This window comes from Tinamus guttatus, unplaced genomic scaffold, assembly GCF_059628265.1.
Source record: "Tinamus guttatus ecotype Peru unplaced genomic scaffold, ASM5962826v1 Tinamus_guttatus_pri_ptg000291l, whole genome shotgun sequence".
Taxonomy (NCBI): domain Eukaryota; kingdom Metazoa; phylum Chordata; class Aves; order Tinamiformes; family Tinamidae; genus Tinamus; species Tinamus guttatus.
The window spans coordinates 2,408,951-2,426,859 of record NW_028288825.1 but is presented as its reverse complement, the minus strand read 5'-3'; the positions used below and the strand labels follow the sequence as shown (position 1 = coordinate 2,426,859).

The 17,909-nt window shown below is 43.6% G+C and overlaps 1 protein-coding gene across 1 annotated transcript; it reads right to left on the bottom strand.

The window, feature by feature from the left end:
- Nucleotides 1–4,548: 4,548 nt before the first annotated feature.
- On the bottom strand, nt 4,549–16,266 carry TEKT4 (tektin 4). Its single transcript, XM_010221297.2, has 6 exons — nt 15,733–16,266; nt 9,234–9,304; nt 7,781–7,924; nt 6,713–6,935; nt 6,277–6,431; nt 4,549–4,773 (listed from the first exon to the last, which is right to left on the bottom strand). Exons 1-6 carry the CDS (start codon nt 16,264–16,266, stop codon nt 4,557–4,559), a joined length of 1,344 nt encoding a protein of 447 aa, XP_010219599.2. The 3' UTR covers nt 4,549–4,556.
- Nucleotides 16,267–17,909: the final 1,643 nt, after the last annotated feature.

Sequence of the window (17,909 nt, the reverse complement as noted above, 5' to 3'; positions counted from 1 at the left end):
ATCTGGAGTACCTTGAGTGCAGCCCTTTGGAGGACTCGCACTGCAGCAGGTCGTTTCTCTGCTCTGGCAGAAGCAGCAGTTCCCAGATCAGCAGGTCCCTCCACAAGCATCGCTTCCTCAAGCTCCCCGTTGTGATGGGCAGCTACAGGTTAAGCTTGTCAGAAGTCCCTGTCTCCAGTCTCTCCCTTCACTCTGCCCATCCTGCCTCCCCTGAGCTGCTCAGGAGCCTTGACTCAGTTCTGGCTGATTTAATTCTCTTCAGGAATGATTCAGCCATTAATAAGCTCTTGAAAGGAGCTAGTTAAGGAGGGAGAAACTATAAACATTTGCAAGTAAAGAAAACAACTTACACTCGAAAAGCACACTCTTATACTTAACCTCAGTGGTTTTATCAGCCTCTTCTGCTATTCCCTGTGGCTTGAAAACATGGTAGGTGACACCTTTCTGGGAAAAAAGCAGTATTTGCTGCATCTCCAAATGCCGTTCAAATGGCCTGTGTACTTTTTGATGGATGACCACCCTGCTATCCCCTTGCACACTCTGCCAATCTATCCTCTCTCAAAAAGCATCATGGGCAAATTTAGGCTTTTCGCCACGTGCACTGGTGGCTTTCAGCCTTCTGCGGGGGGTTGGCTTTGATCCAGACAGTTTCAGGTCAACAATCCTGCGGCTCTCTGGGGCTCTCTGCTCCATCCACCTCCCACCTGCCTTTTGACAGCGAAGCCAAGACCATGAGAGAGGCTTGCAAGCTGGGTTTGTTTTGCCAGTACAAAACTTTTGGTTTACAGCTCTTGAAATACATAATCAGAAATCTAAGAACTCTCTCACAAATGACAGCCTGGAGCTGATTCATATGTACAGGAGTTAGAAAGTTCATGATCATCCCCTCAGTTTTACAGATCTGAATTTATCCTTAGGCAAAAAATGTTGTCATAAAATGTCAGGGATCTTGGCTCGAGATAGCCCACGCTTTGTATCGTCTCTTCCTGCAATTACTGGGCAGATAATGTTCTCAGCTGAGGGAACATCCATGGGAGCAGGGCATGGCTTGACTAAATGCCAGCAGAGCTGAGGTAATTGCTCATATGCTGAAGCCGTGCTCATAAAATGTGCCACAGTCTCAAGCACATTATATCTAAGCAATCCCAAAGCAAGGAGCAGGAGGGAGAGGCAGAGGAGAAATGAGAGCTGACTGTTTCATTTTCATGCTTTTAGAGGCTAGTGACCCATCTCTTGGCTCTCTCGGTTTCTGCACACGAGTGAAATATTGAAAAGATGGGGGTGAAAGCAGCACTGTGGGAAGGAAAGCAGTGCTTTCCCCATACTGAGAAGGACAGGGGTGTTAGCACTGATTTAACTCTGCAAAACCCAGGGATTTTCTTTGATGGGGTATTGAGCAATGCTGGTCCTGCTTCCCTTCGTCTTGTTTTCATGACTCAGGATGACTCAGGATGGAGACTTGACTTAGGGTCTGTGCTTTTTTAATTCATTTTCCAAATTTAAAGATAAAACTTAGTTTCTTTCACTATAAGAAGAAGAATCGCAAGCACAGACCTAGTACGTTTCATGCAGCTGAATTGCAAGAAGGAAACGGGGGGTGAATTGCAAGAAGGAACTGCCAGGCTCCTGTGTGCCGGAGGTGCACGAGCACCCAGGCTGTCCCCAGGACAATTAAATGGATCGCAGGCAACCAGCCCAAGTCCTGCCCCGTTTCCCAAAACAAGGCGTTTCCCAGCACAGCCTGCACGCCAGGCACACTGAAGCACGTTCCATAAGCGCAGTGGGGAGCTGTGATTGTTGTGAGCATTTGGGGTGAAATCTGTCTCTGAAGAGCTGAATTCTGAAGATTCTGAATTCTGAATACGGAAGAATTCTGAAGAGCTTTCCTGCTCAATTCAGAAGAGCTATCTGATTACTGACTCTATCCTCTTCTTGTCCATCTAAAGAAAACCTAAGAGGCACTTTTGGTTCTAGCGCGCGTGTGCCTGGGACACATAACAGGTAGTAGTACTCGGAATATCTCTCTACACACACGACTTCTTGAAATAAGGATGCTGTAGTGAGGTTGTCATGGAAACGTCTTCATTCCTCACCCACAGAATGGTAAAAACAGGCTGTTGTTCCGAGAGGGAAATACTCAGCTCTGCGGTCTGCCCGTGGTCCGGAGGCAGCCGTCATTCCTTATGAGAGAACTGACACTAGTGGGAATTAAAGGCATCGGCATCCCACCGGATCCGTTCTTATTCTGTGGCACCCTGAGTGCCTTAAGTTTTATTGAAGATTGAACTTGAATCTATTCCACTCGTAGTTTTACAACTTGCATGTATTCATCTATTATCATGTGAATAGGGCAGTGATTGTACTCTTGCCAATGGTTTACCAGAGCAAATTTTTTCCTTGACTGGCCTAAAGTAAGATAGAATAATTTAGTTCAGAAAGGTAAATAAAATTGAAATATGTTAATTAAGGAAAGCTCTATTTACAGCCCAATATGGGGCAGAAGATTATTTGTACCCAATACTCAGAGAAGATAACAGTGCTTCTATTATTCTCTCTCTAATGCAAAACTCTCAGAACAAAACAATAGTTTCAGGTCCTGGACTGAGTGTTCCCAGGGACTCATTCGCCTTAACTGTAGCCCAAGTTCCACTCTGACCTCAACTGCTTTAGTTTCCTGCCCTGTGCCAGAGATTTACATCTCCATTCTTGTTCTCTAACAGGTGTTGGGCCAACAAGCAAGGAGGGTTCACAGTTCTGTTTTTTCTTTTTCTAAAAGATAGGAATTTTGAGATAATCAGGTCAATATAGATAAGCACAGTGAAGACTGCATTCTGACTAAGAGTCTTAATGGGGAGCAAGGAAACCTAGGAAGGTTTTGTTTCTAGTGAGGGAGGATGCTCAACTTGAACATGTTGCTCCTTTCTGCACTTTCTGAAAAGTTTCTGTGGAAATTCCCTTTAATTTACAGTATTCTGTCTTAGCTGAACACCCGGAGATGGACGTGCCACCAAGTAAGCAGCACTGTCTAGAGGCTGGGACTGAATAACCAGAGTTCCTCTAACCCCATAGCTCAGAAACCTGCAATTCCCATTGAAGTGTTTTACCCTTCTGGCGCAGTTAACATGGATTTTACATACAATTGTGCAATGATGAAGCTGTGCACAGTGTGTGAAGCTCTGTCAGGCTGCAGGATTTGAGCATGAACCATGGGCTAAAATACGCTGCTTTAGTAACAGCCACCTTTAGTAACCATTTCAAGTTATGTGCACTAGAAGAGCCATTTCTCCTTTTTTCACCTCTATACCATCTCTGCCTAATTATGATTTGACCTCTGGACTATGAAAAAATAATCGCCAAGAGGAAATCTATTTAGAAAAGCAAAACAAAACTCTCGAACAAAAAACCTGCAAAATGCAGGGCTGGGTCAAAAGCCCTCACTGACACGGCTGGTTTTCAAGGAAATGGTGGTAGCTCCTGACAAAAGGGCAGTTGCAGAATATTGCTGTGCACATCTTGTGTGGAGATGATCCAAACAGCTGCCTGCGAGCAAGGCAGATCAGCTAATGGCCTCTCCTGCTCTGCTAACTGAGCAGAGCTCTTTGGAACTGCACAGCAGCTAAGTGGGATTTTTTTCCTCTTTGGTCAGCTGCCTTTTAAAAGGGAAAAGATGTAAAACAGGTAACCATAATGGAATTCTGTTATGTGTCATTTTTTCCCGGTTTTGACGCATGTCACAAATTCAACCAAGTGGCCTGCTAAGCTAATGGAGGAATGACAATTGCTGCATGGCTCCACGTAGATGAACCTGATGCGTTCTCCTTTCTGAGTAACAGTTCAAGCACATGCCCTGCTTCCAGGGAAGAGCTGGAACAGATCAAGAGCTCAATTCAATAACCAAGTGCTTAAGTGGAAAAGCACAATTGCTATTCACAAGCTGTTTAGTTTATGGGTTTTTTCCCTTTTTTTTTTCTCTCTCTCTCTCTTTTTTTTTTTTTCTCCTGAAAAAACCCCACAAACTGAATTGAATTGAAAAAATCCTTGGACTCATTTTCAGATCAGATAAGCAGGTGTCACGGGCTCCATGAATGAGCCCATTCATGAGTGTTTTTGCCAATGGTCAGATTGTCATCCAACCTGTGCAAAGTATCTTTTTCCTAATAATGTTTGAGCAGCTTAAAAGTCTTTACTCTGTTTCCTTGCTAATCAAATGATCTACTGCCAGGCAAGAACTGTTACTGCTCTCATTTCAGGCCACCTGAATATATTGGAAAACTAGAAACGTTCTATGTCAGTATCTGTATCTGTATGTGACATTATTATCCACAATACACATTATTCACCTTTAAAACATTTTTTTTAAAAATGGCTATAAATATCTGCACCAGGTAGAATGGACTTTCAAAGGCAAGACCCAACAACAGCCAAATTAGACTAACACATTTTGACCCAAATAAAGGAAATGCAATATTTCTACATATAGTATTATCCATGTTTTTATATGAAAGATTATAGACTACACTTTTCTTCCAAATTTTATATACGTAGTACAAAGATTACTACTGGTAACCTGCTAATTTAAGAACAACAGGGTAGCGTGTGCGATGGGCCATACACTTCTGCTTATCAATAAAAATGCTGTTTGCTTTCACAGCTATTTCTTTCTCTAAATTCATCCGTGTGTCTTCCAGGTTCCTCAGAGACTGTTCAGATTCTAGCAGTTTTTTCTTCAAAGACTCAATGGACTCCGTTAGTTCTTCAACTTCACTGATCAGCCTGAATAGAATTACACAATACAAAGTTGAGGGGAAGCCAGTCCCAAAGACAAATGAACTGTTATGGGAATAAAGATCAATAACTATTGAATAATTATGCTCCATAAAAGGAAGAAAGTTTGGATCCCAAAGCACTGAAGAGGAGCTGATGTGTGCTGGAGACCTTGGCCTGCAGCACTCAGGGATGTGAATGACATCCTGCCTGCTTAGCTGAAAACACAGTTCACCTGCATAGTTTTTGTTACAGAACTCTCTCATAATTTACACAGTATGGAATGCTTTTGCCACTAAGCACCCTCCCGTTGTGCAGGAGGCTTCTACTAAGAATTACAGAGCAGAAACTGCTAGATGAGTCACCCAGTTTGATCGGATCAGCTTGCTTTCAGCCTAGATTTCTACATCTGTTCAATGGTATAAAACTCGAGTATTAATGATGAGCATTATACCAGATGTATGTTGATGTACCAGGGATCAGTCCTTAGTTTAAAAACATACAGGCTGTCAATAAGAAAGCAGCACATCATTTTAATTGAAAGCCTACGGGGATTGGGGCTTTACTGCATTCTCTGTCTTTACAGAATTCACGTATTTCCTGGGGAAACAAGACTCAGATGCGCTACAGGGCACTGAATAACTTGAAGCTATATAAGCATGGCACTTAAACACATGACCATTCAGCAAAACCCTTTAAGTTTGTCCTTAAATCCCATTAAAGGCAATGTACATACTAGAAAGCTAGCACAGTGATGATTTGCTGAATCAGGACCTAAATGAGCATGCCTCAGAAAGCAAAGAGCATTTGGATTAATCGTGGCTTCTTGCTCAGTGTGTGAAGAACAGCATACTGGCTTTGAATAGCAGGCATTTTTGCTACCAGCATGTTGTAAGCTTTTATCCCCTACTTTTCATAGAGGCAGGAATTATTGAAGGGGGAGAATCAATTACAAGGCCTATAATGAGATCAGAAGTGACAAATGTGTCATTCAGACCTTTAATTTGAAAGGATTTATTGACCGCCAGTTTTAAAATGGATTATTACTGAAAGCCAAACACCCATCAGCCCAATACTTGAGAGGAACTGAGGATTTTTCTCAGTGCATGGATATGCACGGACTATTTACAGTCTCAGCACTTGAACATATTTTAGTCAGTGCATATGGTCCACCTTGTGGTAAACTTTTGCTAATAACAAAGGGGCTGCAAATTATCCTCATGCTGTCAAGTTTTTTTGGACCTTCTAAATCAGAAAAGAAATCACACGGTTCAAAGGAGAAAGTGCTGCCAAAAGGCAGAGTCCTGTCTATAGATTCGTCAATTCCTTAGGTTAAAATGATATTTATATTGCAGTGATTTCAGTCAGTGAAATTATTTCTGACTAAAATACCAGAATCAAGCTTAGTAATGAAGAGCTGAAGGGTATGTGTTACAAATAATAAGTTCAAAAGCTGTCTGACTGCCTCTGGATAGAATGCACATCATGGAGGAATTTTTTATTAATCCTTACCTGAATTGTGCTGGATCTCTGCAGAGCTCCACATTGGGCCTAAAAGATCTGTCATACAGCCTTGTTTGAGCAACTTTCATTGGGGTTTCTTTGTCCTTGATAGCTTGTTTGAGAGCAGCAATGTTAGCTTCTTGATCTCCAATCTCCTTAAGTGTCTGAAGAGGATATCCACAAAAAAGAACTGTTTAATAAAATATTCTTGCCTCTGTGTATACTGTGCACCTGTTTCAGGTTCTAATTATAGCTTTGATTCCTTATTTGGCCAGAATATAGGAGAAATGGAAGCACAAAAGTGTTTTTCACCTATTTCTTGCTACTCTCATATTGAGGAGAATGGATAATCTAGTATCTAGTTTTTCCTAGAGGACAATTCCACTGTGATTCTCTCCAAGGAGGTTATCACATCATTAGCCAGCATTCCAACGGGAACACTTACGTTTTTCAAGTGAAACTCTAGTTTGTGTTTTGCATCCTCCAGCTCCTCGCAGCGTTTGGCAAAAGCCCCGTTGACCGCGGCGCACTGCGCGCGCAGGTCCTCAGACACATCCTGGAGAACACTGTCAATCAGGGCACGGAGATTGATGGAAGCCATTTTCTCTCGTTCTGCCCTATAAATGTTGTCGTGACTGAACTTTGACCATGTCTCTGGTGTTGAGGCACTGCAAGAAGAGGTGAACAGTATAAAAATTTCTTTTATTCAAGTTGCATTTGAGATGACAATTTGAAGCTGGTTGTCTCCCTGGAAAAATGTTGTCAAGCCACTATTTCTTTCTCTCTCTTTTTTTTTTTTTCTTTTCTTTTACTACATTGTCGGCTGTCTAGTGTTGCCATGAAGGAATATAAAAAAATCAATATAGAAGTAATAAACTCTCATTCACCCTGTGGCTTGCCGGAAGTAATGCAGCTGAAGCTCTTTCCCGTTAGCTCATATAACTGAGGAGAGTATACAGCTACTAACTACAAGCACTGTTAAGTCACCAGCAAAGCAAAACATGAATACATTTAAGCTTTACAGTCTGTGTATACAACGGGATATCTGGTTATACCTTGTGGTGTTGAGCAACAGAAGAAACTACGTAGCTCTTGGAACACTGTGTCAGGTCAATACTGCCTGAAAGGGGAGGGCGAAGCAGCAAGATTCATTGCAAGTAAGACTAATCCTCTGCACGAACCTTTCCCAAAAGAATGGCCCACTGATGCCTCCACAGGATTTAGATTAGCTTTCAGAAGTATGCAGGCAATTATTTTAGGGGAAGATTTCTACAGACTCAATCTGCATAGAGTGGGCACACTTTGCTGTCAGCAGGGCTGCATGCTGAGACAGGAGCATTACCTTTGCTATCCATGCTGCTGTTTTAAAGCTGTGACATTACATCTGCAATCACACCTTCAATTCTGCAATCACGCCGTTAATTCAGAGCAGCATTATGGCTTTCACTGACACCACGGATATATCCTACCTCACCAGGATCATTGGCAGAGGATAATAGCAGGAAGTACCCACCTCTCTTCAAACTTCACGGAGCCAGGATGGAACTGGATGTTGGTACTCTGGTTATTGTATCTGCCACATTTCTCATCGATGTTGTACGTTTCGACTTTGTCTGACCAGTCCATTTCACAAACCTCTTTCTGATCTCGATTTAATCTACAAAAAGCATTATTATCACACATTTCCAGTGGAAAGCAATACAATTCTGCAAAATTATCACAGGCATTTATGAAGCTAGGCTCTAAGCCTCAGTCTGTCACAGAACACTAAGTAAACTTTCCTTTTTTTCCTTGCAAATCCTAACCAAACTCTGTCTCTCATAACCATCTGCTAGGAGGAAAGGAAGTCCAGTGTGTTAACCACGGGTCTAAATGTTCAGCTCTGCCTGGTGCTTACTGAAGGCTTAGAGCTCTTATAGCCTGACACAGGGGAGTCGTTGGACCTTGGATTTTACAGATTAATTCTAAAACAAAGAGGATTCTATAAGTAGTGGCTACAGCTGCAATTATGATGGGGAGGAAAAGAAGCAGATTTCCCCAGCAGAACACTCTTATCACGCTGAGACATAGGGTGCTAATGGGGGTTCATCCTCCCCTTTCCCTAGTACTTTGGTCCTGGTACAATTTGAGAGCACCATAAAGGCACCCTGTGACATTCTCTGAGCCCACCCACCCAGCCTTCCATAGACTGTGGCATGGTTTGTCCTTGGAAAATACACAAACACTGACATTCACTATTAATGTCACTGCCCCGTTCTCTATTGAATGAGTCAGATAAATCAGAATGACTTTAAGTTATCAAAAACAGCTGCTCTTTATCTACTGCTAACAGCAGATGTCACTATCACCTAAGGAATTGAAAAGACTCAGCCAGCCAAAGGTGGTACAAAAATGATCTTAAATGTATTACTTACAAAATGTGAAGCTGAAACTCAGTTATTACTTTTCTGCTGTAACTGAGCTACATTAAATTATTATGTATTTATAGACATTCTTTATAAAAACTACATATTTCTTTTTCTGGTAGAATATCACAAAATTGGAACAAACTGAAAACCGTAAGATACGAAGGTTTCTATCAGTTAATCCCATCATGTTGATTCACCTTGGAATTCAGTTAACACCTTATTTCTGACGGGTTCATTATAAACTAAAAGCAAATACTGCTTTTGAAATGCAATGAACATTCATATTGACAGGGAAGCTGGAGCGAGTTTTCATATTTTACATTCATACTGACATCTGGTGGCAAAAAGCTCAGGTCAAAATGGCCTTGCAGTCGGACAAATTGTTGTAAAATAGCATATTATTATACTATACTATATATTGGAGAAGTTTAAATGCAATTCATACAGATTTTAAGCCATGCATTGGTATAAACTTCATCCACTTTGGGCAGAGGGGCTACAGAAGGAATTCTTTGCCAATATAAAGTGACTACTAACAAACAGTGAAAACCAACTCACCGCATCTGGTTAACAGCTTGCATCAAAGTTCTCTTCAGGAGTTCCTGGATATTTCTGATCAGTTCAGCTTCCTAGATAAAAACAGTTGAGATTTCTGTGACATCCAGTGTAGAGCTATAGATCTTACCAAGCTGATTGATTTCAATGGTTGTGGATAAACAGTTAAATCCTGCACTCGTTACCCCAACATTGCAAGACAAGATCTTCTTAGGAGTTAGAAAATACCAAGGTAACTCAGGTATAAGTCTAAAAGTTCAGTAAAACTTGAAATACTTCTAAAGCCTGGGGTTCATTATTTTCATGCTGCATGGATTTTGGCCTACCTCCTTTGAACTCTGTGCATTAACTGAAAACAGAAGCTGCTGCTCTGTGATTTAAACAGCAATTGTCTTCCTCACCAGGTACAGGAAAGCCATCCTAAGATAAACCTGATGACATTTACAGCTTTCATTTTTTTATTAAACCAATTTACTCCAGAACTCATTTTGCCTCAGATGATGGACAGTATCACAGACTACGGAATAATCTTGTATATGCAATTTTGTATGACGGATTAATTTTCTTTCAATTGCTAAGTGTGCACTGGTCAAAGTCAGAAGGCTTTGCCTGACCTTGATAATGCAACCGGTGTCTGAAGTATTAGCATGAATGTTCATTTCTACATGAACATGAGCAAAAGGCCACACTTTCTAATAATTTCTCATCAAACAAAAGGTATCTGCTGCTTATCTTGGACTGCAGTACAGTTGCTTTAAAGATGAACTATCAATGCCTCATGTCAAGTGACTTTATTGACCTGGAGATTATAAATTATTCAATACAAACCACTCCAGTATGCATTTTATTATTATTATTATTATGTAAGGGGATTTAGTATTTGAGGCTCAGATATTAAAAACAGCTATTGTATATGAAAAGCTCTTAATTAATTTGCCTGTTGTTCAGCAGACAGACATACAATGACAACAAAGGGAGTATATATTTCCTAATACATGTTAATCCCAGAACTCTGCTGGCACTCATTGGTCCTTGGAATGTTTTTGGCAGATAAATGGATGAATATGTCATTGCAATGTCATTTTTCTCCATCATAACAAACCAACAGGGAGCATAAGAAAGATCAATTTACTCTAAATGAAAAGGGTCATTTCATGAAAATGATTTTTTTTAAGACTCTAAAAGAGTGTAGTTAAGATAAACACACAGCTGAAGGTATCATTTTACAGACTGTAAATACAAACACTAAGACTCACTTTCTGCAGAGAGGAAGTATTACAAATATTACAATTTCCAAAATAAAAATTCAAAAGGATTTTAAAAGGTCAGAAAGGCCAACAACTTGCAATTATATTTATAGTAATTGATATCATTTTGTGCTGGGTAGTCAGTCATGCAAATAAAGAGGCAATCCTTTTCCTGTGAGTAATGTGCAATTGAACTGCACAATTTTAAATGAGAAAATCTTTCCTTTGTTAATTAAGGGCTCTTACACAGAAAAAGTGAAACAGTGCAAAAAACAAAAGCAAGACTGCTCTTGCTGAGTGCCCTAAAAGGAAAACGATACAGCTGGATTCCACATGGAGATGTCATCAAATGGGACTGGAGGACCTGGCAGAGCAGGGCAGGCAACTGGCACAGCCGTGGCCACCGTGGCTCCTCACAAGGGACAGGCCAGACATTGGCACTGCATAAATACCTGGCATTTCACAGGGCCTGCAGAGGAGCAGGCAGGAGTCTCATCCTCCTTGCGGGGACCTTACAACACGCTGTGTTTGCTCTGTCACATTTCCTCTGCAGAGTAAATTCCATCCACAGCCACGGCACAGAACACGGCAGCCTGGAGCAGGGCTCTCCTGCATCCCCTCTCCTTGGTGATCCGAGCACTAACAACGTGGGGGACTCCGCAGGGAAATCCGTGGGGGAGGCCTCTGCTTCCACAAGCTGCACAATATATGACCCTTCTTTACTCTGTGCACAGAATTCTGCTAGCAAAGCATTTGAAGATCCAGTACACATCAAGAGAGGAAAAGAATATCGAAGAGTTCCAGTAACCAGCAGTACCTCTGTGGTTCAGAAGAAAACATTAGCATAGATTTGCATTTTTTCAGTTCATGATGGGACTCGTTGGACCAAACATCTTTTTCTTTCCCTAATTTTCCCAAATATGTCTTCCTGTGCATCCATTAAAATGAAATACTGTGAATCTGAAGTGATCTGGGCTTGTTTTAAGTTGTCTTCTCCACAATTAATAATAATAAACCTCTTTGTTGTCATAAATGATTGTCAATTAAAAGTGGAGGGAACATTTTATGGTTTAGCATGGCATTTATTTTATCACACTATTTAACGTTTATAGTGCAATAGTTGGATTCTCCTCAAATCTAATGATAAATCCATCTTAATTCATGGCCTTATGAGCGTCTAACTAATGGTGCAAAGAGGAATCCATAAGAATTTTTAAGAGCAGATCTTTGTGCCTGCTGTGAATTTAAAGATTCACTTTTTTGCAGATTCTCTTTCTATATCTGTAACTTGTAGATGTCAGCAATGTCTCAGTTCAGCACCCAGGGTCAGAAAGATAAGATGAGAGAGCAGCTAAGAGGAACTGGTAAAACGCAGCATCCAGTCTGTATGGTAGGATGTGAGAGGGGCTGGGCAGCTCCCCTGATTACAAATCCAGCTGCATCCATCCATCCATCCATCCATCCATCAGGAACAACGCGCTAGCAGGTGTCCTGCACATCAGCGTCGGAAAGGAAACGCACCGGCTTGCACATCTCACCGGATTTGGGCCTCTGAGCAGAAGTGTCACAGGATGATTGTTATTTATTACAGCTGGGAGTGAGAGTGGATAACAGTCTTCGGATCTGCAGCCTGGCAACCGGCCTTTTTCCTACCAAACTGCATGGTCTCCTCGTGGCATTTGGGCAGTCCATGATCTGCAGATGCCAAAAACAAGCACTAAGTTATTTAGTGAGCTGTCTGGGTTACAGGGCTGAGCGCAGAGTCAGGGCAAAGCTACAGACCACAGTGTTTGGAAATGGTTTTCTGCTGATTTCCTTGCCCCATTATTGTATTCATCAGGACTACATACAATGATATCCTTTCTCCACTTCCCTAAACTTTAATTTTTCATACGGTTGACAGGATCCTGGCTAATGTCTTTGTTTTCAGCACCAGGGAATAGCTGTGGCTGACTTCATTGTTGAAGTAAATACACAACAAATCAACACTCGGTGTCCAATACAGTTTTAGGATAAAAAATGGCATAAATTTAATGACATCTGCTTACAGCAGGGTCACATCTAGGACCCGGTTAATGAATCTGGACACTTAGTATGTGGAAATAACCTTGGCATGCAGAATGCACACAGCTGAAACATGATTTATTGACACTACACCATCATGTGACAAGTCCTGTACTAGTGCTTATATTATAATATGAAATGCATGCACAAATACTAAAATGTCACTAAGCTGACGCAAAGGGGATTCAGAAGAGAGGTCATGTGGGTTATGGGAGTCAAGGACCTCAAACAAAACAGATGCACGTCTTGCTTTTTCTGAGTTCTCCTGTTTCTGATGCAGCAGCCTGCAGAAATAAAGCCATTCTGCCTAAGAGATTGCATTTTCTTTCTAGTCATCAAAGATTCTTCTTCTAGAAAGCACAGTCATGTACTCCAGCTTGATTTTCTTAACCAGAACTGCATTAAGAAAAGGTTAATACACTGTTAAGTAGAGTCAATGAAGTTCTGATTAACAGCTGATTTTGCTATGCTTTAAGTACCTTCATCCCTCATGGCAGCAGTGGTTCACAGCAGTGTGATGTGTCACAGCAGGTGATCTAAGTAAAACTCCAAGCTGCAAAGCAAATAGGAAAAATGAGTTGAAACCAAAACTCCTCAAGAGAAAAAGGTGGTGTGCCAAAATATATGAGACTCCCAAATCTTCCCTGGATGCATGAAACCTTCAACAGAGACGCTTCTTTTTCCTTTGTGAGTCATCTGAAATGGTTCCTGCTGAAAGGATAATGAAAGTTCAGTTACATGAAGAGATTCTTCACTGCTGTCTCTTTAAATGTCCTGTGCCGGGGCCGCTGGAAGGTGCTTGTCTTGGCAGGATGCTCTGGGAACTGGGAAATGTTCCTCATTGCTGCACAAAGCCAAAAGCAGCAATAAAACCTATGTCCTGTGAAAGGCCACCAGAATGCCAAGCTGCTCCAAGACTGAATGAAAGGCAGCCCCTTGTCCAGACGTGCAGATTTCCCCGTGCACCTACCCACTGCATTAGGCAGGGATGCAGGAAAGGTACCAACGAGTGAGGCTGATGCCAGCCTGGGTTGCTAGTAAGAGAGGAAGAATTTCAAATGAGTGAAAATATCCTTGAATATAAATTAATTGTGTAGTTAAAACTTCCTGTGCAAGGGAAAGGATGTCTGCTATCTCACACAGATGACTACTGGAATTAATATTTCTTCTTTTTCTCGGTTGTTGCATGGCAGAGAATGAATTACTCCTGATCTCCTTTGCATTTCCAAAGAAGGGTGGGGAAACAGTTGAACAGTTCAGTCATATATTTTCCTGAGAGAGTTAAGATTGCAAAGTGACTGGATAGGGAAGCAGCATTCAGAAAAAAAATATGTAACTACTTGAGTAATAAAACTTGAATAAGTCCTTCAAATAAGCAAATGAACATATAGCTACCACTGAACTGGGCCATTAACTGTGAAATCTGAGCAGTGAACAGTCAGAATTCATGGAAGAGCAGCTTTTAGTGTCAAGAATTATTACTCAGTTTTGGAAAGAGAAAGAAATACAAGTTTGATTTCCTGTAATGAAAGAGAGATATAGAGAATAGCTGCAGCTTAAAGAGCTAGTACAGCCAGGGCACATTTTAAAATCAATTTGCAAACATTTGTACTGTAAAATCTTTTCCACTGTAAAAATGCGAGGAGTTTCCTCTCGTATTATGTACTTCTCTCCCTTCCTTCTGAATCGCAAAGGTCATTGGCATAGCAACAAAATCTTCATTTCTCAAGAGTCCATCTGCTGCCGGTACACACGCCTCATCTGAACTCACATCATTCTTTTTTGATGACATCCCACTTGGCTGTTGATGCTCCGTCGTCACAAGCAGAGAATCACAATTTCAGGTGAAGAATTAGCAGAAGCAGAAGCAGATGGACTTAACAATGAACAAACTACTCTCTGGAACAGATATCAGGAGGAAAGAAATACAGGAGGAAAAACCTGCCAGAAAATTATTTTTTTCCTGTAAATCTACCTTCACAAACTCCTCTAAAATACTGACTACTGACAAAAATATCTTTTTTTTTGTAATCCGATTCACAAAGCAGACTTGTACTTCACTAAAATATCCTGTACACTAATTCTCTCATTTCAAATTGACTATAATGATCTCTTAGATACTGACTATAGTTCAGCATTATTCTTGTCAAAAATATTGCTCAAGAACTATCATCCCATGAAGTATGACAGTTGTTTCTAGATTGTTTTAATAACTAGCATTAACTGTCTGGTTTTACTAGTAACTCATCATGAATCAACCTCCACAGTATTCTGGAGGCTGCAGCAAATGATCATTAATCTGTTTGGTGGATACCAGAATAAGTATCATGCAAGAATGAAAAATGAATGCATTTTGTGTAACATCTGCAACCACAATTACTACATCAACTTTGAAGGCAATCTACACATCAACAACAGGTAGCAAAGTGCCTGCTCGTGTGAAGATTCTTCCACGGGGAAGGGTCAAGAAAATTTCAGGAGCGTATTGGGGTTGTTGGATTCACACTGTTAGAAGCACCATCTGTGTGGGCCTTGGCCAGCTGGCCTGGAGCTGTCCCCTTGTGACCGTGGTGCTCTCAGCAGTGCTGCCGTCCTGCAGGATCACACGAGGGTTTGTGCTGTGCATCGTGGCACGGGGGCAGGTCTCCACCTCGCTGTGAGCAGACGACAGCACCAGGCTCGTTAGTAGAAGGTTATAATGGGGCTCATTAGTAGGTTATAACGGGGACTACCAGATTGGAGCGGCAGGAGCAGGGAAACGGGCAAGCAGCTCTGCGTTTCACTGCTCCTGAATGCTGCTTTCTAGGGGTGCTGCATTTTGAAGTGAAACCTGCAGGGACTGCAGGGACCTGCAGGACTTTAATCCGCATGAAGGATGAACACATCCAATGCCAGAACAGGATGGAAACCTCTATTTTGAGTTTGTTTGGGCTGAGAGAGGATCCTCAAACTGGGGGTGTCTTTTAGTTACATCCATATGATTTTAAATACTTTTAAAATACCAGAAGCTTTTTAGATAAGTTTTCCTATACTTCTGAGTGATGGATAGAGTCCAAACTGCTAGGAAAGGGAACCAGACCTCTGTGCATCACTGGAGCTGACCCTCACCAGCTGCTACATGCTCCAATACCACTTGCAGACCAACCTCTTGAAACCAGGGCAGCTCCAGGGCCTGCAGACTCCCTCCTCACCTTCAGCAACTCTATCTCCACCTGGTCACGAACTAGGTCCGGGTGCTGCCGCCTCTCCCGACACTGCAGGTTGTCGGTGGCGATGGCGTAGGGCACCTCAGTGGCATCGAGTGCCCTTTCCAGCCGCGCCTTCTGGGCCGCCAGCAGCCCCGTCTCGCATTCGAGGTCCTCGATCTCCTTCTGCAGCTCGGCCTTCCAGAAGTGAATGTCTTGCAAGCGCTGGCCCAGGGCGGCCGTGGAGTCCTGCTGGGCACGCTGGGCAGCGGCAGCCGTGCTCCGGGCCAGGCCGTGGGCCTCGAGGCGGCAGCGCTCGGCCTGGTCGCAGCCCACGGCGGCCTCGAGGGTCAGGCCGTGGTGGTGCTCGTGCCACTCGTGCGGGAGGTACTTGGCAGTGCGGAAGCCGGCCGTGGCCAGCCCGCAGGAGGAGTAAGGCCCCGTGTTCAGCGCCACCTCGGCCACCTTCATGGGCAGCTGCGCGACCGGCACGGACTGCGGCGCCGGCTCCTTGGTGAGCAGCGCCCGCGCCTCCGCCATGGCGCCCCCACCGCAGGCCGCCATGGCGCCCCCAGCGCCGGCCGCGTCCGCACGTTGCCGCGGCAACGGCCGCGGCCAATCAGAGCGCGGCTCCCGTCCTGGGCCCGGGGAAACCCGAGGCGGCAGAGGAGCCGCCCTCCCCACCCACGTTGCCAGGGCAACGGCAGCCACCAATGAGAGCGCGCAGCAGCCCGTGGGGAGCCTTCCATTGGTCCGCACCGGCCACCGGTCCCGCCTCCAAGCTGCTTGTTGCTATGGGGACGGCGCCGCCCAATGGGGAGGGAGCGCGGGGTTCAAGGGCGGGCGCGCTGTGGGGACGGTGCCGTCATGGCGGAGGGGCCTAGGCGTGTGGAAACACCATTTCTTCCCCAAATTAAACTGCTCCTCCAAGAGCGCTGCTTCGTGTCCTCATTCAGTAACAGAGTAGAGCTGTGCTCCAGGATGGTGCCATCCGCCACTGTGGATGGCTTTTATAGTTCAGGAGTGTGTGCTGGTAGGAATAACTGTGTGTTTAAGTCTCTGTGTTACTTTCAGCTTCCCATTTACACTTAATAATGGATGAATTTATGCAATAGGGCTTTCTTTGAAATACAGTGTGATCATACTTGGGCTTTCAAAGCCACACCACGACAGCATGGACGGTTCCTGGCCAGGATGCAGCCTTGCAGGGCGCTTGCTCAGCAAAAGGGCATCCACAGCAAAGCGCAGGGCCTAGGGTGGCCCCTGATTTTAGGCCACACAATTTAATGCCTTTTTGCATCCCAGCTCCCTTCTCATGCCCAAAGGTTGTTCTTGAGATATTTTGTCTTGCTCCAAATCCCCTCTCTTGTGAAATCTGTCTGCTGCAGCCTCTCTTGTTCGGTTTTCACTGAACAAGGGTGAATGCCAGGAGAAATACGGCCAGGTTCTGCTTGAATCAAATTTCTGTACTGGGGCTGCCATCAATATGTCCCAAGTGAAGGAAATGAGGCAGAGGCCTCGCGCTGTGGGAAGGAAGATGCTGGTGAGCCCAGGTGACAATAGAGGGCACTCTTGACTTTACACTGCCAAAAAATGCCCCGAATCTTCCTGTCTTCAATGTCATTTTGATTTAGAAGAAGAAAAAGAAAGAAAGAAGCCACGTGTGCTGCAGCCCGCCCAGCACCGTTGGCGCTAATGGGCTCACTGGGTGCTGAGGAGAGCGATGGGTGCGATGCTGCGGGCTCTGCCTGGCTGGGTGCACCGGGGAAGGACGTCCAGGTGACACTGGCATCACTCAAACTTGTGCAGAAAATAATGTCCTTATATGAGTTTGCTCTAAGTCCTTGGGAGATGAATGGTCGATTTTCCTACTTGGTCTTGCAAGCCTTGGAAAGGACACGTATGCGGTAAAGCGGTTGCCCCCAGCAGAGAAATCGCATTTAAAGGATGCAAGTTGCTGCCTCCGGACGTGGTGCCAGAGCTGCTGGCACGTGCCGAGGGAACGTTCACTTCCAGAGCCAGTGCTGCAAAGGAGATAGAATCCCAGCAGAGATAAGAAATCCTTCCTCTTCCCTTTTGCAAACATCTATCAAACAGTATCAGTGGATGATCTCTTTGCTCTGCTGAAGTCCCTGGAATGACATTCTTTGCTTTCCCTTTGCACTTCATTGCTCTTTCTCCAT

Coding starts and splice junctions, on each gene's coding strand:
- TEKT4 (XM_010221297.2), bottom strand. CDS start 16,266: ATGGCGGAGGCGCGGGCGCTGCTCACCAAGGAGCCGGCGCCGCAGTCC. Junction 9,305..15,732: donor TGGAGATAGAGTTGCTGAAG/GTGAGGAGGGAG, acceptor GTTTTTATCTAG/GAAGCTGAACTGATCAGAAA. Junction 6,432..6,712: donor TAGAGTTTCACTTGAAAAAC/GTAAGTGTTCCC, acceptor TATCCTCTTCAG/ACACTTAAGGAGATTGGAGA.